This window comes from Mycteria americana, chromosome 3 (genome assembly GCF_035582795.1).
Source record: "Mycteria americana isolate JAX WOST 10 ecotype Jacksonville Zoo and Gardens chromosome 3, USCA_MyAme_1.0, whole genome shotgun sequence".
NCBI lineage: Eukaryota > Metazoa > Chordata > Aves > Ciconiiformes > Ciconiidae > Mycteria > Mycteria americana.
This window is the reverse complement of record NC_134367.1, coordinates 62,048,351-62,072,481: the sequence shown is the minus strand read 5'-3', so window position 1 is coordinate 62,072,481 and position 24,131 is coordinate 62,048,351. Positions and strand designations below refer to the sequence as shown.

The 24,131-nt window shown below is 36.7% G+C and overlaps 1 protein-coding gene across 1 annotated transcript in view; it reads right to left on the bottom strand.

Moving 5' to 3' along the window:
* LAMA2 (laminin subunit alpha 2) overlaps positions 1-24,131 on the bottom strand; it is a 388,353-nt gene that overhangs the window by 42,563 nt on the left and 321,659 nt on the right. The window contains exons 43-48 of the mRNA XM_075497163.1: positions 18,423-18,539; positions 14,827-15,009; positions 11,959-12,113; positions 10,192-10,335; positions 9,143-9,276; positions 3,012-3,171 (exon numbers count right to left, since the gene is read on the bottom strand). Of these exons, the coding sequence (XP_075353278.1) occupies positions 3,012-3,171; positions 9,143-9,276; positions 10,192-10,335; positions 11,959-12,113; positions 14,827-15,009; positions 18,423-18,539 (893 nt within the window). The remainder of the gene's footprint in view (positions 1-3,011; positions 3,172-9,142; positions 9,277-10,191; positions 10,336-11,958; positions 12,114-14,826; positions 15,010-18,422; positions 18,540-24,131) is intronic.

The following is a 24,131-nucleotide window of genomic DNA, read 5'->3' as shown; positions in this document are numbered from 1 at the left end:
AGATATAATATTAAATATTTTAAAATTCAAACTAATTGTTCCTCTGACAGTGCAATTTAAGCGACATGACCTTTGTTAGGAGTGGTGACAACTTTCATTGGAGCGGTAGGTACCAGCTCTGGGGCCTGGTTGCTCAAATAGTGTTACAGCCTGATGGTAGAAAAAGCGAGGCAAAGGTGCAAAGAGAGACCATATGTACTAAGAGCTCTTTATTTAACAATAAAATGTTTATAACACTTAAACCTAGAGATGACATCAAGTAAAACATACATTTTTATTAGTCTAATGTGGAAATTTAAGAGTTTTGCTGTGGAAATTAGGACTAGGCACAGGACTGCTAGGTACAGAACAGCTGGTGCTGAATTTCTGTATCATCTTTGACTCTCTGGATTCTTAATGTAAACAAGCATTTTTTTTTTAAGTAGAATTCAGGTGAAAGCTCTGGTCTGGGCGATTTTATGTTCTAGAGCCGTGCAAATATAAATGGTATTATTATGTTTCAGTACTTGCCCCACTTGCCTTCTGATAACTCAAAAGTGATATCTAAAATAAAATTCAAATAAGGTTTGGGTTTAGGCTGGCATTTAAATTTGAAGTTTCATGACTCCTTCAGGGGATCACCCAAAGACAACAAGCCAAAACCCACCTGACCACACATTTTCTAGGGTCTCAACTAAGTCAACGAAATTTAAATATTGTATAAACCACTCTCAAGTGCTTTTCTAAATACAGAATGATGAAATTATTCTTTTAATCATAATTCTGGCACTTATGGTTGTTACCTGAGCCAGTCTGTCTTCCTGAGCCTGCAATCAGACTCTGACGGTTAAGCATTTTAGTGAGGCGGGCAGACACAACCCTATAGACTCTAATGGACTTGTGTGTGTTTGGGCCTTTGGCCATTATAGCTAGACAGCACTGCAAGCCCTGAACAGTCCGGATTCAGCTCAGTGGAGTGTTTATTCCACTGAGTTGTTATGGTGAGTGAAAAACAGGACATAATGCCGATATAATTAAATTTGTTACTGGTGAAAACAACAGTAGAAACTAAAACTTACGTGACATAGCAAAAATCCAAGAATGAAAGAAAGCTGAGAAGATTTATGAGGTGTAGGAGATAAAGTACCTCTCACCAGTTTATTTCCATTCCCTTTGAAAAAAACAGATCAAAGGGACAGAGTACAGAACGCCAGTGAGGCCATGCTGGTTTTGTAAGGGTCACTAAACTCTGCAGTATCACTTCTAGCAACTGATGATTCATTAATTTTAGAAATATTTTTCAAGGATTCTTGTTTATGACTAACAGAAGAAAGTAAACACCTTTAGTCACCTTTAGATAGAAAGCTGGAAGGTAGAGAGCAAACCAGAACCTCTGTTTAAGGCTGTAAGGAGAACACAGAAAAAGATGCAAAGTCTGCTTTATCTAATACGTAATTCTCCAAGAAATCTTCAGTTGACTGCCTTGTCTCTTTCCCATATGAAATTGAATGACATAAAAAACTGTGCGTGGCAGGTATTTACACCCTTAAAGTTCAACAAGAAACACCAAGATTCATTGCATCTGCATCTTCGAAACTTGAAAATGTTCGTGATTTTTTTTGTGGATCCATTTCAGATAAAGCAGAGCACGCAGATCTGAGTTCTACTAGTATGGATTGAGTTGCAATTTCCTAGCCCAAAATCTCATGAAATTTTTTCCTGTTCCTGTGAATGCTTGTCAGTCAGATATATCACAGTTCAGTTGGCCGGCAGTTGTCCAGGTCTGCTCAGTCTTGCCTTTTTTTGTGTGCAGAAGCCCTGAGTTATGAACCTGATGATCGAGTTCTAAAATGAAGTTACCTGACCGTGCTCCAAAACACATGGATATCTTTGAAGCTAAAGCTGGACTTCAAGACACTGATTTCAAGCAAGTGCAATCTACATTGTCTATTCCTCTTGTATCCTCTGATTTTGTCTTTGTCTGCCTGGAAATGTGCACCCACACTATTATTTGTAAGAAAGGAATAGGTCTATCCACATATTTCCAAACCAGAACCATCTAGAAAGTTGAACTTTCTAAAAACTAGAAAGTTGGACCATAAAATATTGTGCTATTTCAACACTTGAAGACATACAAACTTTAGTATAAAAAAAAGTTCTTTGAGTTCACTGTTTGGGAAAGTCTAAATGCTAACTTTTTTTTAAATGTTAAATGATGATTATTTTGTAACTTTAACATTAAAAAACCACAAAATATTGATCAGGAATGAAATAGTTCAATTAAATTATTTTGTAATGAATTCCACTGGAAAATATATCCCAATTACTACTTATGGGAGAACATTTTTTGCTGAAAGATTTCCATCCGTTCTACTTGGCATAAATCTTCTGTTAATTCCCATTAAGTTAAGCAATGTAGAAGCAGTCACCAGAAAAATGAACAAGCAAAAAGAAGAGAAAATAGATCAGGGACCTGATGCAGGTAGCAGTTAAAAAGAGGGGTAGTACGGGCAGAAAACAGGAACAAAAATCAAGAAAATAAAGCAGAAACATCAAAAGTAGACTGTAAAGGAGGAAGTGATACTGTGGGTACATGACAGAAAAAAAACCCTGAATGCAAAGGAATATATATTGTTACATACATTGTTAGGAGACCAGGAATGTATGGAAACAGAAACGAGTTCCTGTCACTGATACTGAAAGCCTGTTGGGGCAGCAGTATGTCCAAGGTAAAGCATCCAGCTACCCGGCGGGAATTAGTTGTTTGGGCTAAATGCTGCATCAGTACAGCCAGCCACCAGGCTTCTGATTAGAAGAAGTTAACAGCATGGGCAGAGAAACTTCAGGTCTGTGCACCTACATGTCTAGGCAAATCCTAATAGGCTTTCAAGAGTGCAGGTTTACTATTTGCTACTAAAGCACCTACTACAATGACGCCAACGTATTAAAGCTTACTATTTCTACTGTAAGCAATAACGAAAATTGTCCACATAAATAGCCGGTTAATACACTAGCACCGAACAAGACGTTACCTTTATTTTTTCAGTTAAACCACCAACAAACAGCATGGCATTAGCATCTACATCCAGAATGGTATATCCAGGTGGAGAGACAGCACTGAATGCGGCTGGCACAATGCTAGCTTTAGGACCATCCAGAGCTCGCACTGATATTGTGCCATTTTTCCCAGTCCTAGAGATTTTAACAAAATAATTTAAGCATACAGAGTCAGTAGTTAAACCAAACGTAGGAAAAGTCTATTTAAGATGGCATCTTTTAATAAAGGCATGTATTACTGATCTGATTATGTTCCATTTTGATACAAATGAACAGACTCTTATGCCCACGTAAGTTAAAGACATGATCACAGAACCAGGGTTTTTTTCTCATCTCAATGTCCTTTTCGAACAAAATTCACTATACAGATGAAGAGGAACTTTCATTGACTAAAACAAAGAAGTTGCATTTTTTAAATTATTGTGATGAAATTAGTGTTAAGTAATTGTTTCTTGATGTAACAAATGATGCAGGAAGGTTCCAAATTAAATTTCTGAATTTCATAAGGTTTATTAGATTATATTTGAACTGAAATGAATGATCATGTGATAAAGTACTTCAATTTGCTCCACTGTGATGCACAGAGTTTGCATTTTCTGCAGTGGAGCTCTCTGGTTGCTCATCAAACAGGCACAAACCCCATTACGTTTAAGGATGTTACCCCATTGTCCTCTGAACCACATCAAAAACTGATGGTAACAACAATAACAAGAAAAGAATTTACCATTTGTTAATAGTTTCTGCAGCAGCTAGTTTTCTTCTCCTTAGGTTATATTAATGTAGTAACTGGCATGGAAAGAGTTTGCTGACTTTTTACAATAGAAGGAACAGAATGTAGAGAGCGATGATTCCTCCTAGCCTTTCAGGTATAGAGAAAGGTATTGCAAAGGAAACTGGACTAATTTTGAATCCTTTGCGATAATTTGCTTAATATTACTTTCGCTTACAGCAGTATGGATAGCTTTCCATGGAAAGCTTACTACTTACCTAATGGAAGTAAACTATTAGGCATTTATAGTCACACCATAAATTAGTGTTTCTTCCCAGACAGATGGACCATAACCAACACACATAATTTCTTACGGGGCCATCATATGATTGTAGAAATAAGCATGGAGTGTGACCCAAATCCTGTCATGCGCTGATGAAGTATCTAGTATGTTCAGTAATGTGGTGGAGGAGTGGCTGGGAGATGAGGTAGGCAGAGGGAGATCACATACTGTGGGTTTATGGATAACTTTGGAAATTGCTGCTTTATCTCATTTTTAATAGGATGCTGGATTTCCCATGACCATTGTCATGTTAATTTGGAAATTTCTAACACGGATGCCTGATCTTGCAACCCCAACTAGCACTGAAACACTCCATGGATACCAATATTACATGGAACTTTTCTAACTTATATGTTTGATACTTAATGAATAAATACACCATTTTAAATTAAACTTACTTTCTTTTTCCATAACAGTTTACAGAGAGTGTATACCTCTCAAGAGTGACTACCCATTTTTTAGATTACAAGTACCGTTTCACTGGCTACCTGATTAGGCTCTAAAAATTACTCAGTACCTGTTTTCAAGCTAGACAAAACAGATTTTTCTCAGAAAACAGATTTTATGTCTATATTTGTGAAAAAGGTTTCTAGGGAAAGGAAGGAAGCTGATTAAATAAAGGCAATAAAATTCACCAAAAATTTCCACATGTAGCTTTTCTAGATGAAAAGTTACATACTCATCCTATCAAGATACTGTCAAGTCACAGCCAGAAAATTAAAAAAAAAAAAAAAAAATCCCTTTGATTTTCTAAAGCCCTGAACTTTGCTGCATGCAAAGATGCAAAATTCCTTTTTGTCTAATTAGAAAACAAAAAAGATTGGCTTGGGGTATTGAAGTAACAAGCATACTAAAAGTGAAAAGCATACCTTTCAGGAAGAACTGTCATTTCTGTTAAATAAAGCTTTACTTGAAGAACTTACATTTAGAGCACAGCAAGGAACACTGCATAACAGGCTACTGAATAAGCTAAATGAAGACCTTGTTATCCTGTACTTACAGAATTCCTGGATTTAGAAAGTTTACTGGACCAGGGCTCTAGAGGGTGGAAAAATCCTATAAGACTATGCATTTTATGTCTAAAAACCACTCTTCAGAAATTCCTTTGGCTAAGAACCTATTACCCAAAAAACCAGGATGAGTTGAGAGTTCTCTTATGAAATAGCATAGAACTGGAAAAAAGCCACTTAAATAAGAAAAAAAAAAAAAAGATTTAGTTGAGACATTTTAGTTTTGATAAATTTCTCCTGAACTGTGAAGCAGGGTTGCAAAGTAATTTTGAGGGTTTCCAATCAATGGGGAATACATTTGTAGATCTATGCCATCTTGCCTGCTTTGTAGTCAGGGATCTCAAGGCTTTCAATGTGAAAAACACAATTTTTTTTGCAATATTTGCAAAAAAACATTGGAGCTTTTCCATTACCCACCTGTACCTTGATCTGGCAGCTCTGAAAACCACATGGATGGGACTCTCAGTTTCCTAGGGAATCTCCTAAGTGACATCCGGGGTACGCGAACATGTAGTTGCTCCAAATCATTTTAAAGAAGCTGGCTAAAGCCACCCACATTATTCTATAGGATTTTTTTTAAAATTTCCTTTTAATGACAATATTTTACCTTTTATTCCAAAATCAACTGTATGCTAAGTAGATAGCTTTCTATGCAGCAGAAATTCCAAATTTTTACTTTATATTTTTCAGAAGGTTTATTGATATGAAGCCCTTTAAAGGATAAAAGTTCTCTGTGTAGTAATTGTTGAAAGACTAACAGTTGCTAAAGACTTTTTTTTAAACTGCTTAAGTTTGATGCTCTCTGAAAGTCATTGGCACTTTCAATCTATATTGTGCTGAAATCAAGATTCCAGCTTGTGCATCCAACTGCAATAATGCAGAAGTCACTGAGCAGACTGACACTTTTTAGGGTGTCTAATATGTCACAAATAGCATGGAAGTCTTTCATCTTCAAACAGACCGAAATGCTAACAATGGAGTCTCTTCTATAAATAATTCTCTCTTATTTAGGGAGGACAATTGAGCTTGAAGAAAGAACTTGCCTAACTTGACAGCAAAAAGACATTGCTATCCTGTGCATGACAAGTCATCAGGTTAGAAGATATTGTTCTAGTGATAGTCAGTTCTTGCAAAACTGGTGGATTATAGAAAATGTATCAGCACTTTGTGGCTGATCATCTGAAAAATTTATGTAATGCCATGCATGCAGGGTTTGCTCTTTAGGAGATGCATGACGTAAATGAGATGACTCTTGCAAGTCATCAACATTAGATTACAAAACACCATGTAGAAACCTCTGCTCCTTGACCCCTTGAGAGCACAGAAAGTCTTCATTGGAAAGTATGGCTTAGATTTGCCACATTAGTTTAAAACTGAATTCTTGCTGAGCTGGGCTGGGTATGTCTACAGTGAACTCATGATTCACGTGTCCTTTGTCCTCAAAGGAAGGGTGCTGCTTAAACTCTGTCATTAACAATTAAAACAATGGTAATACTTAAATCACACTTGATTAAAATCACAACTAATCAGGTCCTGCTCCTAATTCAGGCCTGCTGAAGTCAAGTGACATTGTTTCACTGATCTAGTGAGTCTCAAAAATATTCTGTCATCCATTTGACTGTTTCACAAAATTGACATTGTTTGCACGTGGCAAACCTGCTTTAAATCATTTTGTCACATACTGTTATGCCTAATTTTCCTTTGTTAATTGATACTTTGATTGATTGTAGTTCTTGATGCCAATCAGATTTGCCTCTGTAAGCAGGTAAGTAACTCTGCAGGTGACATTTGTTAAATTCCTGTACCATCAAAGTATAGGGAATTCCTATAGGAATAAACAAATTTTACTTCAATTCCATTAAAAAAATTAAAATATTTCCACTATAAGCTCTCCATATACAATAAAATGCAAAGTATTAGTATGCTTTAAATGAAAAGGTGATGAAAATCAAAAGTGTCCCTGGAAAACAGATGCAGTAATTATCAATTTAGTCCTAACACACTGGAAATTTTGGTGCGGACATTAACTGAACTGAACATCTCTGATCATTACTCAACGGTCAGCTTTTTCATATTTAGATTTCATTCAGTATGCTGACTGACCTTGAAAATGTCACAACCTCTGTGCCGCCACATGTCCTCTTTTTAAGGCCCTTTGGGATTCTTGATTAAGAACTGCTATCAACCTTTAAAACTACCATATCATTATTATTGTATGCCAATGCCTGTCACCACTGAAATCTATGGCAAAATTCAGCAAGGCCAGAATTTCATCTTATGTCCTCATTCTAAGTGGATGCCCTGCTCCAGCTGTTCAGGCAGCTCTGTCAGGTTGCTGAAAAAGTCTGCGGCTGGAACAGAGCAGAAATCTGGACGAAAAAGGTGAGGGAATGAAACAAGTAAAAGTCTCCAACAGCTTATGAAGGGAGTCAGAGAGTTATCAAATGGACTAAAATGTTCAATGTTGAAGAATCTTCAGTAGGGTACATGATTTATGAAGTCTGCCTTAAGAATGCAAAATCAGTCCCGAGCTCTTCATCTTAATCCCACAAATCCAACTAATGTCTCTGCAATGTAATTATCCTAAACACTGCTCTGTACTTCAGATTTGTGCAGCTGTAATTGTTCTAAATTGCTGATCCAGCAGTTTGTTAAAAAATAACGGCATGCACACCCTATATATCCAGAACAACCAGCTTAATAGGCAATGTGCTTTTGTAGGACGTGTGAATTTTTATACCATGTCCTGGCTCCATGTTCTGCTGAAGCAGCTTTCTCGTAAATGAAAGTCTGGCATTACTGTGTCACAAAGCTATTTTAGTATGCATAATATCAACCGGTGAAGATTTCAACAATTTCTATCATACCACAGTTTGTATTTTCCTAGCAATAAGGTTTCATTAAGCCAGCTTCTGGAGACGGTGCCATAATTTTATTTAATTCTCTGCTCTGAATGGATGATTTCTGTGATTTCACTAAATTATTTAAACTGGATGCCATTTCCTCCTCTGAGAGCTACGGATGTAACCAGAATTAGAGTGCTTTGTTTTCTTTCTCCTTCTTTCTCTCATTTTCTGACTATATTATTGATTCTATGTTTAATACTATGTGAAATTAACTGTAATGATGCAGGAGGAATTACTCAGCTTCATATCAAATTGCAATGCAGATGATGTTATCTAAATTACTAAGATCTGTTCAGAAGTAGAAGATAAAGGATATAAAGTTATGTAATCCTTATGCTGTAATTACTACACCATATGTCATGTATTTGCTATTTGAATGGAAAATATAAGCTTCAACTAATACATGTGAAATTTGAATATTAAGGTATCTATATTTCTAAAGTTCAAAAGCATTCAACAGCTGATCTCAAATTAGAAAGTATAGTTTAACTTTCCAGAATATTTAATCCTTGAGTTTTCATAAACTGTATCTTTTTAAATCTCTCCAGTTTGAAGAGACATTCTGCCTATGGAAATGGCATTTTGAGTAAGAATCAAGATACTGGGGTATGACAGACAATTCATTTGCAGTACTGTATCAAGACCAGAAATTCAGAAAAGCTGCTCCTCTTTGAAATTCAAGAAGAAAAGAATAGTAGTTATCTATTTGAGTGCCAAAACCTGTAACTGATTTTAAAAGGAAGCTAGTTGAAGAAGAGAATCCACAGAGTGATAGGTAAACAGAAGGGAATATAAGCAGTCATAGATTGTTGATGCTAGAGGGGAAATCTGTGATGAAAATAAATTCTTGACACAGAACAATTCACATTTCAATAGTAATTGTAGTGTATAGCCTTTTGGTACTATTGGATGTAGGTTCAAAAGCTTTCATTTCAAAGTTTCAAAAGCAAACCAGACTAGAATTTCTCATATTTATAACATCATCTTTTTTAAAAAAGTCGATGTTTCAAACGTAGCAAACATTTCCATGTAAACCTGAGGTATGCCAACTTGAGGACAGTGGATTAGAAGCAGAACTTGTTAAATTTGGCCATTTTTTCTTTAGGAATCAAATCTTGGAAGTGAAATATATACTTGCCTAGAGGCTTCAATCCGATACCAAAATCCATCATCAATGGTCAGATCTGGATACTCTACCCGTCCAACTCCAGATCCCACATCCCACAGGAAGCTCACCTTGCCTTTGCGCATCTCGATGGCCAAGAAGTCAGTCTACATGTAAAATATGAAAACAGAAGCGATCTCATACTTTAATTAAAGGAAGTTACCCATAACCCTTCACATTTCAGAAGGTCTAATGAGGCATCAGAAACCCATATATAGACAGTAAAGTATGAACATTAATTCTCACAGGGATCTAAAATGAGATTCTCTTTTTCCTGCTTTCGTTGGTTCAACCAAGGAATCTTAAGCCAAAGATGGCAAATGACGTCTGTCAGTGATGTGCAATAAATGGCTTCTAGACTTACAGAAATGTTAATATTGTAGCTATCAAGAGAAGGATTTAACTCAGAGTAACGTTGTTTGTAAAACGACCATTGGATGGCAGAAAGATGTCAGGATTCTAGGCTAATACATGATGCCATCTAGCCTCTTCATTTTGTTATGGTAAATAAAATATATAGTTCAAAATGTTAGAAATAGAATACTTTTCCCATTTACTGAATTATTATTGAATATTCTAGAAGTCTGTCTGCTATAGGGCTCATGGGAAACTGAATCATTCATCATTATTATGCTTGGCATTGTAGTCTTGACTTAAAATTACAATAAATAGGAGCTTTGACAGATGCAAGATAATTAGCTACTTAATTTCCAAGGGAAAACCCACAACCAACCCCAAAATCACCCTGGCTGCACTGTGAATTTTAAAGCTCTGATGTAGTCCATGTACAAGTCTCCTATTTCATATCTAGTTAAAATAAAAAAATATTAAAAAAATTTGCTGGTCATATTTTAAAAGTCCCTATATGAATACCAAAGACAGTAAATGTATAGATTATCTTAGGCCCTCTACTACTGCTTTGAAGACTCTAGGAGGAAAAAAAGCCTTTCTCATATTCTGTATTTGTCAGTAGTCTGATTTGATCGAGCAACCCTGACATGAAAAGCAGGAGACAGACTTACAAACTTGGCACTTCCAAGGTAAAAAAGCAGATTGTCAGCAACTACAGTCTTCACATTGACAACAACGGTGTTGTATGTTCCCTTCTTTATTTCTGGTCTGTACGTGCGAATACAATTGCCTCCAGAGGACACGGATACTTTGATCTTCAAAAAAAGCATAGCAGAAAGAATTCAGTTTACTGCTTATTATTCCAGAAATAACTTTAGATGCTTCCAAATAATTGTAAGAATATTATACTTTTTTCTTTCTTCCTTTCCATTTCTGTGTTACACGTACCAGGGAGTTGCTTGGATATGCACAGGAGGTAGAAATGGAATTTTCTTTCTGGGCTTGCTTATTAAAAGGAAATAAAACTCTTTCTGGCATTCAGATTTGAAAGGATGAACTGTATGGATTAAAAATAGCTATAATGTATACTGGTCTAATGCAAGCAGCAGTGGAATTCTAGCAGTAGAGATAGTCTATAAGTAGAATGTGCAGCCAGGAAAATAAGCAGCATTCCTGAAGGGATTACAGCACATTGCTATTGGGTAGACAGGATGATCTATTTTTTCCTTGTAATATGTTTGATTATGCCAATTTAAGACACCTTTTAACAATTATTTTTAAACCGACAGTTGGGTCTATCACTGTTTTTACATAGCCCCTAATGGAGTTGGTATTCATAACTAAGTTTCACTTTCACAGCTGAGTGGCATATGCATTTGGATATGCATGCCAGTTTCCTCAGGCTCTGCGCGTGGATAAAAATGGTATACTGTTTGCTTTCATAATGCCAGCATAGACATAATGACAATACAATGGTATTTCAAATGCAGCTAGACAAGTTTATGTATTAAAGTAGATGTACATAATGCTATCACCTTATGCTTAGGGCAAACTTTGTCAAAAAAAGAGATCCATTATATGACCAAACTCACAATTTCCCTATCTCAAAAATGCTAAACAGTTAAGTACTTCAAAGCCTTCAGACAGAAGATTAATATAACAAAACCGTACCATCACTGTAGCCTGTCTTTCTATCATGGGCAAATTTCATCGAGTATATGGAATATACTTCTCTCCCAGGATCTTATTATTCTGTAGATTTTTCATTTCAACCATTTTTCAGGAAGTTTTCTTACATACCGTCTTCAAGAAATTTTTCCTTTGCTACGTTAGGTCACAAGCTGAATAACCTTAGTATTAACCAGCTGATCCTCGAGTTTAGAGTATTACTGAGTCAGGGAGATGGACTCCAAACTCATTAAATGGACTAGAAATATATTCTTAACTCAAGTTCGAGTCCTCAGAACTGCTACTGGACAAAGAAAGTCAAGAATATGGGAAAAGCAAATACACTCAGCAATTTCAGTGAGTTTGAGATGGTGTCATTCTCAGGTAATAGAAGTTCTATGAAATGAAATCAGGGGCTTAATATCAGTGCTGAGGCAAAAAAATACATTTTCGTTTTCACAAAAAATCAATGATGTTGTGACTCTTCTGCTGTACTATCATACACAATACTTCTTCAATAAAAACCTTTCCAGATACGTTCCTACAGATGATATCCATTTAACAAGGGCATGATTTAAATGAAGAAACAAGACACAGAGTGAAATGATCAGAATATTCTCTGTTTGTCTGAGAAATTATACTCCATTATTTGCTCTCTTTACACATGTTTAGAATTAGAAAGGATTCACTCTGTGGAAAAGAAATAGAAAAGTAGAAAATAAAATCTCATCAATAATCAAAAGGTCATCTTACTGAGAAAGAGGGCTTACCGAATTGGCTTGCTTCCGAGCTTGGTTTATCAGCTCTTTTATCTGAGAAATGTTTTTCCCTAAGTTATCCTGAAGTTCTTTGATTGGCTTGATTTTATCTAGCAGGCGATCTGCTTCCTTTTCTAGGGTTTTAATACTGGAATCTGCATCAGCAACTTCATAAGAAAGAACAAGGCAGAGTTTTAGAGAATAGTGTCAGAGAGTAATTATACATTGCAATAATAACATCCAAGAAAATTCTGCATACACAATACTCAGGTGATTGTATATGCCACTATGAGGTACACACAGACCAGGAAGCTACCTGAACAGACATACATAATTTAAGAATATTTAGAATCAAGTTGAAGTAGCAATACTAGCAAACACAGGTGTTAAAGCAGGATTTTGAAGCAGTAACTATGCTTCAGGTCAGGATGATACTAATGGAAAACATTTCCTGTAGCAAAATACACTTATGAATGAAATATTTACTTTCTTTTTTTTAAACTCCAATTTTGAAGAAAAATGCTAGATTAATGAAAACTGATTAGTGCCCATTAGTAATTTCTGAAACAGGGTTAGAATTAACTTGAAGTTAATTCTTGAAGTAACTATAGTGGCCACAACTAGAAAAAGGCTTTATTCTGGTCACAAGTTTAAAATTCTGTATGTGTACTGAAAGCAGATTAAAGAACAGTGCCAGTAAACTGCAAATATTTTAATTTTTTAAGGTGAATTTAGTAATTCCACAAAGATACTTTTTCTCTAAACATCAAGCAACTTTTTTGCCTCTCAACATACAACCGGTGAACAATGCCCTCTCTTTGACAATTCATCAGCAGATCTAAGGATTGCAACACTTGGCTAGCAGGAGGGTATGGGTTTATGTGGATGACACTGAAAGGGACAAACTTGAATTTACCAGAAGAATGTATACTGAATGAAAATAATAATAATAATAATAATAATAATAATAATAATAATAATAATGAAGAAAGTCTGGATATCTAGTTTTTGAACAGTCACCCACACACTGATACCAAACCTGCAAGATGCTTCTTAAGGTTTCACATAAGTGAAACTAGTTACCAAGTCACTTTATCTCAGAGCTTTCAAAAAGTAACTATTTAACTATTCAATGAATGTGAAATGTAGAGCACCATGCAGCAGCTTTGGTGGTAAGCAGTGAATCATTGTTTACTAGAAAAGGCACAATAAAAGCAGCAAGAAAGAAAACGTACGTACTGATTTCTGTAGGCAAGATATGGAGACAAAGAAAAGAGAAAAAACAGAAGATAACGTAAGAAAATGTTTTGAAGATCTAAACACAAATGTAAAGTAAATTAAGGGATGGGATTAGTCTAGAAGAAAAATATTACCTTTTATGTATTGCATATCTGTACAATGAGAATTCAGAGCCTGAATTTTGACATACAAGAGAGGCTATGTCTACTTTAGCAGGTAGTCGTCAGTGCCAACATACTCACTATATACATTTGGAGTGGTTTACTCTGCATTTACTTTAATCTCATTCTGTAATCTGAGTATCCATTAGCTGTTGGAGAGTGGTAAAAGTGTAATTCTGGAGAACATCTGCCAGTTAAGCTTTATCTGACATGAAAGAGTTTGCAAGTGTTAAGACCACTACTCAACGTGAACCAAATAATGGCAACTGGGGACAATCAAGAGATTCACTTCTAAATTATTGCTCCTAGTCTCAACTAAAATGCTAACATACACATAGTCTTAGAATACTTGGGCTGGGACAGATGGCCTAGTCTAGATCCAGCAGTGCCAAGAAATTACTGCTTTTAGGCCACTTCTCAGTTGTTCATCACTACCCTGCCAGAGGTCATTACCTCACAGATCTGCTTGTTCCATACCCCGCTGTAATCTAACCACACTATTTCAACCAATAACTACTTTTCATATTGTCTAAACTAGTATGGATCAGTCTGCCTGATGGGGATTATACCTGGGACTCACACATGTATCTCAGTTGATGAGGGATCAGGAACTTGCAATAGGCAGGCAGTGACAAACGGCCATTGGGATTAACTTCTTTCATTGGTACAGCTGCAATTTGAAGAGGATATTTGTCCATAGAATGAGAATGACAATATCCTAAACCGGCTGTTTCTAGGTGCCCAGCTTCATCAAGCTGATGACAAACTGGGGAGCCCAGGTTAGCTGTGAAATTAGTCCTTTGGTAATTTTGTAAAGACACTGGTTTTGTGGTCAGCCCTGGCTGGATACTTCTATATGAGATGTTCTCGTAATCTACCATAAAATGTGTTGTAATTTAGAATTCAATTTTATCCATCATAACCAAAGTGAAAACGCTAAAGCAATTGTCACATTTGATAACAGAATTCACTGTCAAAAAAAAAAAAAGCATACAAAAAACCATTTCCAAGATCTCTTTTTTCTCTTTCTTCTTAAGTGTCTTCAGTGTTCTACCAAAAATAGTAACGTATATGAAAGAAGTCATGCATTTCTCCCAGAACTGATTATCTGACTGACTAAAGACAGGGTTAATGCATGGAATTTTGCTTGAATCAAGGGGTGAATTGCCAGTCAGAATCTTTGATTATTCATAAATACTAAATGAATACTTTAAAAAGTAGTCTGCGGAACAAATCTATCCACATGTTCATCCTGCTGACATTAGCTTTTTTCCCAACTACTAGCAGGAGTCCTTAAGATTTAAAATTCTTTTTATATATTTAAGGTCCAGAAAATAGAAGTGATAGATTCCTTTTACCCCAGCATACTGTAGTAACGCTATGTGAGTGAAATTCTGGAGTGTCTGTTTCATTTTGAGATGTGAAATTAAAACCACAAACTGAAAAAACCCACCACCAAACAACCCAAAAAAGTTCTTACTGTTCTTGATAGGATCCTTCAAAACCGCATTTGTTTTCGCCACGTCGTCTGCAAGTTTACTGTAGTTGTTTCTCAAGCCCAGGAGATTCTGGTTGAGGTCTTTAATCTGGGCCAGGACGTCATTTGCAGTATCGTTGGCTTGTCTTGCTTTGTCTTTGGCTGCCTGTACTTTTATAGCTGTATCTGTAAGTAGAAAAGGATAATGAAATGATTGCCTAGAGAACAGAAGTTTCCTTCACACATCTTAAGAACAAAGTTGGGTCAAAATTCTACCATCTTAAATTGTGTCGTGTAGTTCTTTGAGAGCTCCTACTTCACACGTAGTAAGACATTACTAATTGTAAGTGTGGCTTGCAGAATCTGGCCCTTTATGTCTTTTTTGAGACTTCAAATGCACCTGAAGAAGAGAAAATGCTCCAGCTCCATTTGTATGTAAAGTACAAACAATTTTTATTAGGTAAATTTCCGTGCAATTTTGTTGTTGCTGTTGACTCACTGGTTAACCTCTGATCAAGTGTCAGATATAATATTTGATACTTCTAAGTATCAAATATTATACTAGAAATAGGACTAGAATATTATCCTAGAAATAGGATTTTCAATGTTCGGATGTACAGAGTACAGGAATCTAACTCCATGTGTTTCAGCTGAAACTGTGACAAATAATCTTGTGAATCAGGAGACCGAGGGTTCATTGACTGAATTAATCACATACATCCATAGATATCCTTGGTGACCTTGAGCAAAACAATTAGTCTAATGCTGCCCCACCTCTCTGCCTGCAAAATGGAAATGAATGTTCTATCTTTGGGGTGAAAACATGCAAGTCTGGAATGTTTTTGATTCTGCTATTGTAAATTATAAAACAGCTAGGTATTCAAGTAGGTATTTATTCAAATCCTGTGTTAGTAAATCGGGTTGCTTTAAAACTTATCATGCAGCTGTTGAGCAGCTCAGGTGCTGTTGCCATGCTGGAATTACATCACATGGTGAGCCAGCAGCACAGGTGGTGCTGGGCTAGGGAGCTGCCAAATTTTCTGAATTCCCACAGATGGGAGGAAGTGAACAAGCAGAAAAGGTTGCGGTGGACACTCCAGCTTGCAAGGGAACCCATGTGAACTCCCAGTCTACCACCACACCACAGTGGAGTTGTGGGACCCGCAGGAACCTGCTTTGCCACCTGCTTCCTGTGAAACTGTTCTTGGAGTTACTTTCCCCTTCTGTTCTCCAAGGTATCCTCATGCCCCTCAGTCATATGAGAATTTTGGAGTGCAGCTCAGAAGTTTGGACACTTCTGAAACAACCATGTAGAGACAGTGCCACTTTTCATACTGACTGGGGCTTCCTGTGGTTGTCCATGAAGTTAACAGACAGCATTGCAGTAGTGGGGAAAGCACAGGAGGTTGTATTTTCTTTCCATTTCTGACTAAGAAATAGTTGATAAGAGTTAGTTTATACCAATATTTGGTTGAAGCAGATTGTACATTCCTGATTCTATCACTGTGTGAAGACATGGGGAAACACGGACATTTTCTCCATTTCAAGGGATCAACAGCATAGGTTTCCAAATGGTCTCCTAGGTAGGTCCTTCTCCTTCTGTGGAACTTCTGATGCAATCAAGCCTGTGGCCTGGGGAGCACGGTGTTTCCTAAGGCCATAGAGAATTGGTGGGTTTGTCCTGCACGCTGGAGAGTTACATGACCCTTTTTACTTTCTTGAGTGAAGATATATGATACCTGTGCTCCAAACAACTGCACCCTTATTTCTGAAGTTTTGGCTCTGAAAAGACCCCAAAATACAATAGCACCTTGAAAATACAACTGAACCTTTAATAAAGCATTATCATCATCAGTACTGACAAGTCAAAGAACAGAGAGCTCTGATTGCCTTTTTTCACTTTGTTTTTTAATGGCCTCTTTTTGAGGCCATTATTAGAGGTCACGCACCTTTCTGACAGAGTGAAAGTTGGAGTTACTGTGTTACTTCCCTCTATTGGTCACACAAATTATATTTATTTTCAGCCACACTTTAAATTATGCCTATCCCTGCACATGCAGGGTCCTTGTCCTAAGGTGATCTACCTGTCTCTCCCATTTTGAATCTTTCTGCTTTTATTTGGCTATTAGTATAGCATGGACACAAGAATTATTGGTTAAGCTGCTCTCTGCTTTCTTGAATCCTTGAAGAACAAGATATATGGCAGGGTCATTTCCTCCCCATCCTCATTGGTTATTTCCCTGCTGGACAACTAATTTGCTGCATTTTCTTAATCATGCCATTTATTTGCTCTGAATTTCATTCTTAATACACATCCACTTATTTATACGAGTGTCCTTGTCCCAGGAGCAAGCACCCTGTAACTCTAATCTGACAAGACTTTATTACATTGCTAAGGGTTGCATATTTCATATTTCTTTTACTTGTTTCATATTTAGTATTCTGTGTTCTAAGGTCAACTGGCCTTAGAGATCCATTTTGTTTGACTGAGACATCTATCTGTGCACAAGAAGAGAAACAGTCATGTCAATACCTGTGGCCAAAACCCGGGAAGTGGCATAAGATGAGCATGACATATTAAAACAAATTTTTGTGAATGCCTGATTTCAAGGATCACTAATCTAAACCAAAACTTTCCAGTTATCTGGAATCTTAAAGACACAAAAATGTGCAAGATGAATAGTAAATTGTTTTTCATGCCAAGTTTTTATTTGCAGTCTGAACCTTCCAGACAATCACAAATCAGACAGAATATAGATTTTCTTTAGAGACTTTTCTTAAGGCATATCTTCAGTTTATAAAGTGCTCGTTGGAGAGAAAAGTCGTAGCAAATTACATTGATAAAAAACTTTTCATTTTCTAAAACAAACATTCAGTTTATCACTGTCCATTATAATGAAACCACATTGTAGCTCCCTGTCACTCGCTATCACAACACAAAGTAGCTAACATCCCAGGACTCTGGGATTTTAATGAGTATTACAGATTTTTTAAAAATCTTTTTTGGCTATATAGAATTATGAATGTGCATAGCACTTCAGAGTTAATTGAGGAAAGCCCGTTCCAGTTCTAAGCAATTTACAGTCTAAAAAAGATACACAACACCAAACAGTGACTGGAAATGATACTGCGGCATAAATCAATGAGAGTGTGGTAGAAAGGTAAGACAAAATGCAGCAAATTTCATCCTGCTTTTTCTGTAAAGTCAGTAAGTCTTTATTCTTCTTGGGTTAAATTATACTAGTTAAATTATAATGGTTCGTTAAACAGTAGTTTCATAAAAAGACTTTCCACATTTAAAGAAAAGACTGTGTCAGATTGTATCATAATTCCTGATATCATAATTCTTTTCTTTCTGAAACCTTTTGCAAACTGCAGTAGCATGGTACCTTTTACCTTGCCAAAATACAAACCGAAACAGGTATCTGTTTTCAGTTCAGTTCTCTCACATTGCTCATCTTCGTCTTATTACAGCAGCCAATGGTCAAAGTGGACACAGTGTGGACACAGGCAAAGATTAATCAGATAGATGTTAAGTGATGGAAAATGAAACAAAAGAGCGGGGATGAGTCAAGTGTTGCAGCACTTTTCCAGCTTACCATTAGGAATGGCTGACAGCTTTCCAAAGGTTTCATTCAGAGCTCTCAGGAGAATGGAATTCTTCTCATCAGCATCTTTCAGTCTGTTCTGCATGCTGTCCAGGTTATCCCCCTTTTCTATAAAAAGTTCACATAGTACAGAAGCTTTAACTCTATTTCCACTATCTTTTCTTTGCACATAATTGAAAATGCATAATAATGAACAAGCCATTTATCATTAAGATATTACATTGTGTAAATAAGAAGGTCTGGTAAAACTGCTTGTAGGGTTCATTGATAATCTTCTATTTCTTTAAGTTCCCTACTTCCATGGTATCTAAATGCTTGAGTTCCTTCTACTGTTGTGTATTTATCAAGGGTTTTCCTAAAGTGTACAGAGAAAAAAAAAATGACAATCACAGATGGTATGATTTATGCAAATTCACGCAATGACCCACTGATAGATTCAACAGGTGTGATGTTTAGTCATAGCTTTGATTCCTAGATTAAGCTACTACTAAAATTTTCTTCTTAAGGGGGTTGTCTGGGATGAATGAGTTGAACACAGCGTGAAAGAGGCAAGGTCAATTAGGTCAGCTTACTGTTGCAATTAGACTGGCCAGAGCCCAATTCTCTTGGATTTTCTCAAGGATAACCAATGTTGACGTAACATCTGAGGAAAACACGTAAGATCACCCTAGCACTGATCATCAATATGAGGAGACTACGCTAACACCAGGTTATTATGAAATGAAGATATAAATTTTGGGGGAAAAAGCCCTCCTAGTAAATAAAACTCATAGCTAAGAATTTGTTTGAACTGAAGAACTAGTACAAATCAAAGTCACAGATGTGTCATATTTGGTACATTGCAGATGAAACTGATGTTATCCTTTACAGGTAAGTTCCTATTCTTCAGCAGTTGCTTTGAATAAAAATTACGGAGTTTTTTTGAACATTACCCAGCATAGCAATAATTTTTCAAACTCTCAAAAGTGAGATTCCAGCTAAGCTTTATAGCTATTTAAACAGATATTATTTCAAAATTTAGAAGTAAAATTTGGCACAGAAAATGCCAGTTAATGCTTAAACTACTATCTTAGGGGGCATTTTTCATAATTTCTTCATATCAATATGGAACTCTTTGGAACAGACAGCTGGCAATTTCTTACCTTAAAGGCATGCCCTATTGGGAAACTAATTCAAAATCACTGTGCTTGATAGCAGGAAGAGGAGAATAATTTGCAGAAACAGAGTTCAGGATACAAAGTATGAATGTGACCTTCAGATATGTGACAGGTTATTGAAAATAAACACCTAGTTTTTGGATACTTATCCAAGTAGATACTGGGATAGGAAAACACACTGGAGATTAGGTTTCTCGGTGAATTAGTCACGTACTTGTCAAAAACAAAAAGCATCTCTTTTTATTAAGGGACACTATTTAGATGTATCATTGGTACTCCAGCATCTCCAACAGCATCAGGGCTGTAACCCTTTTATGAGAGGATAAACAGAATAATGGATTAAAATGAAGGATTGTGGTCCACGTTCCACAAATTCTAAAATGTAAAGCTCCTTAAAACTAGATGTGCAAGAAGGAATTTGTAAGGAGAAAAATCAAACAAAATGTATATTACCCACAAGAAATAATTAACTAAATTTTCCAAGAGTATAGCAAGACTGAAATAAGGGACGGAATTTAAAGGAGAATCATACTTTTGTTGTTAGACCCTTTCAAATGTCATTCAGGAAAAATCTGTCCGCTTTATTTAAATTAGAGCAACACGCAGGACTGCAGGAGTGCCTGGAGGCAAGCCTTCATTCCTGCAAAATGTCCTGCAGAGGAACAGGACATTTGTGTGAACCGTAAGAGGCACAGTTAACACTAGAGTAAAGCTGGGAAGAATCATATAAATTATAAGATCACCCTTCTCCTCAAAACCACCTTTATTTTTAAATGACAGGTTTTGTCTCCACTGATGAATGAGGCTACTGGTAATGTGATGTTGTTAAACTAGGATGAACTCACGAGATTCTGGTCTTAAATGCTCTGAGACTTTATCCCAGTTAATTTCTTGTTAAGCAGGAATACCAACAAAACTATTTTCATTTCCTCCATTTAATTCTGAAATGATGGTCTGCCTGATATTTCCTTGGTGTCCCTGGTGCCTTTTGGAATGTTAGTGTTTATAAAGTGTGTTAATATTTCTGAGATATTTGATTCATTTCCGGTGGTGGTGTATTAATTTTGTTGCATAGTCTTAAATTATCTCTTTTTCTCCTCTTTACTCTGCCAGATCCAACATTATGCTAATTATCCCCCGGTTATGTTTCTGAAGAATCATGTTTCCAGACTTCTGTTTTCAGCTTTGTAACCATAGCAGCAAACTGATTTTTATGGATTTTAATAAGGGAAGTTTCCCTAGAACTCCTGAAATTGAATACTGAGGCTCCACCTGTTTAATATTTTTTCTTTTAATTCCTCAAATGCATTTTAACTGTGTTTTTTAAATAGTACAACAATAAAACAATAATAAGTGCCCCAAGGGAGGCTCTTACACAAAGAGATGTGAGGAGATACTAAGGCCCGTGTCAGCTTTTCAAGGCAATTGTTCATGTTGCACAGTGATATCAACATGAAGTTATATTTTGAAGTAACTTCCCATCCTGTAATCCAGATGGCCTCTTCACTAAACACTGAGCTAATGTGATGTATGAATCATGAACTGAACTGACTTCACTTCAGCTTTTCCCCATCCTCTAATTATTATCATTTATGAAAAATGCTGCAGCTATGATTTGAAGGCCTGAGATGCTCCAGTTAACCATAGAGGCTAGACAAAATACAGGCAGCTACAATCCAAGTTTTTCCAAACTACATAGCTTATCTGACTTGGAAGACGTTAGTGGGTCTGCACTGAAAGATGTCAGGCACTGTCAATTCACATTAAAGTGTAGGTCGAGGAGTATCCTGAGAAATTTCCCTCAATCCTGTTTCCACTTGATTGGCTCTGCACGGAGATGGCACAGGATGCCAATCAATGCACTGTTTCTTGTGCAAATCAACAAAACTATTAGTGCATCACTGAAACTAAACGCTAAAGGGTAAGCAGGATCCTGAAGGACTTTGCAGGTATGGGCCTTTAGGTTTTCTGGCTTGGTTAATATCACCAAAGATTTTCAGTTTCTGTTTGTATTTCCATGGTTAAACACAGCATTACAGAAGAAAGCATTATCCCTTTTTCCTCTAAGTGAACAAACTGAAATAAGTCAAATGAAAATAAAAAAAAAATCCCTACACTCACATGTTTCATTAAGAACTCACTTAAGAACTTAGTTAATTACTGTTTATATGCAGTGATCTATTTTTACAAGGAACAAGTATTTACAAGTGTCTGCAGATCACATACGTATGTGGCGCTGGTTAATTACTGATGATGTGCCACCATTGCAACGCTAGTGGAAACAGATGTCTTCTGATGGTATGACCAAATGCAGTTTTCCACACAAAACTGCCATGCAAACTAGAGAAATGAAGCTAATGATGGTTGACTTTTAAACAGACTACTTTCAGCACTGACCGCAGTTTTTGTATGAATATTATGTTGGTCATCAAACTAATGCAATAATTTGCTGAATGCAATATGCCAGGTCAGCAAAAATACAAAGCAGAGGAGAATACATAAACAAGGGATTTAGCTGTGCCTATCTTCTGGAAAATGTTTTAGCTAAAAATATTCACGTGTTGTCAGACAAGACAAGTCGCCCTCAACTTAATTCTTAAGCAAAAGAAATGACGTGAGCTGAATTTCAGTAGCCAACTGACACCAGTCTCCAGCTGAAGAGGAGTTTATACATCTTATTTTCACTTTTCATTGATCAGTTTTGACAAAGTCTGTATATAGTCTGAAATCCGCACTGGGGCAAGGATATTTTTAAAACACTAAATTCAAAATTATAAGGAAGAAAAATTGCTCCTGGCAAACTGAAAATCCCTCAAGGCACAGAGAGAATGAAGCTGGCAGGCAGCAGCATTCACTCATTTGTAGCCAAAATTTCAAAACTCCTTCTTAGCCAGAGCAGTGCATACAGATCTTGCTTCTCCCGCCAGGGTTATTCCTTCTAACTCCTAGCCCCACAGAGAGAGAAATGACTAAATCTCCATTTTAATAGCTTCTGTCAGAAGCTTTGCTTTGTAAGGACTGTTTCAGCAGTTTTTGGTGGTAATATAAAACATTTCCGTGATTAACAGCCGTTTTATAACTAGGGTAATTGGCCACAAATCAGGGGAATGTCATAATGTAGCAAGAAAATACTCCCACCTCCATCAGAGCCCAGCCTGGATTTCTGGACTGTATATTAGTTGAGTGGCTTACAGGTCTTCATTACTTTAACTAATGTACTACCTGTAGTGCAGACAGAGAAATTTTAAACTAATGATTACTTCTGTCTACCAGATCTTTATAGAGTGCCCTTCATCCATCCTGCGCTTCCAGTCGAGACTCTGAACAGGGTGGCTTTGTAAGAATCGTAAGAAAATATCGTTCTATTTGCTTTACACTCAACTCTCACTTTCTATCCTGGAAACACCAAGATATCCAGAAGGGATTATGCTCATAACACTAGTAACATCACCCCTTTGGAGCAAAAGAGGGGTAGGGGAAAAAAAGAAATCTGTCATTGCATGTTTTTCTTATGCATCTGTATTCTGGGCGCAACGTTAACCGATCTTTGCGGGTCACGTTGTGGAGCATGGCCATGCTTTATCAAATGCAAAAAGGCGTACTGTGAAAAGTTCAGAATGTTTGTCTGTATGAAGCACTTTAAATCTAAGACATATCAGAGAGCATTAAAAAAGCTCCATCTCATTACCCTTCAGAACAGGGCAAGAACATAGACAAAGATCGAATACGTGTATTTTAAGCACTGCTCCCTGATTGCATTAGGATTGCTTTATGAATCTTTAGACTGTTTAGACCTTTGCTTCTGAATTATGAAACTGTTATCAACTTAAATTCTCACTGGTTTAAAATGGGAGAATAACACACTTTTTTTCAAAAATCTCTGAAGTAATGTCTTATTGAGGTTGTAATACATCTTTCCTCAGGGTTAAATTGGACATTCTTGTGGGCATGTGGAATTGACATATATCCAAGTACAGACACTATTTTATTTTGTCCTTGAAAATAGGGCACTGTGCTATGTGGAACACATGATTACTCTGACATAACTGCCCGGGGAGCACACAAGGCTACGGACTCCGCGCCGTGGCACCTCGTCTGCCCAGAGGAACGCTGCGGCAGGGAAGAGGCGGCGCTGCTGTTTTAGCGTTTCCTGTACGCTAGCCACAGCAACCTGCAGCAGTTTGCATTCCAGAAAGGGGCACTAACAGCATCCCTATTTGTTCTACTTCAGCCATGCTACTCAAATTGCACACTGGCCTCCCCTCATATTTTTGTGATTTTCTGTAACATATTTACTGAAACATGCCTCTCCAGCCCTAAATCTGTACTGAATCTGGCAGTAAAGAGTCACAATAAAGAACACCCTAAATATACATCCAAGATTTACTAGTAACTGCAGACACATTTTTTTCTCAGCGCTGCTACAAGAAAATAATCATGTTTTTAACTTTCAAACAGTGTATGACAGTGAAATGTAATTAATGACTTTATGAAACATTATGCTTTATGACCTTATTAAACATTATGTTTACTTGTTAACTAG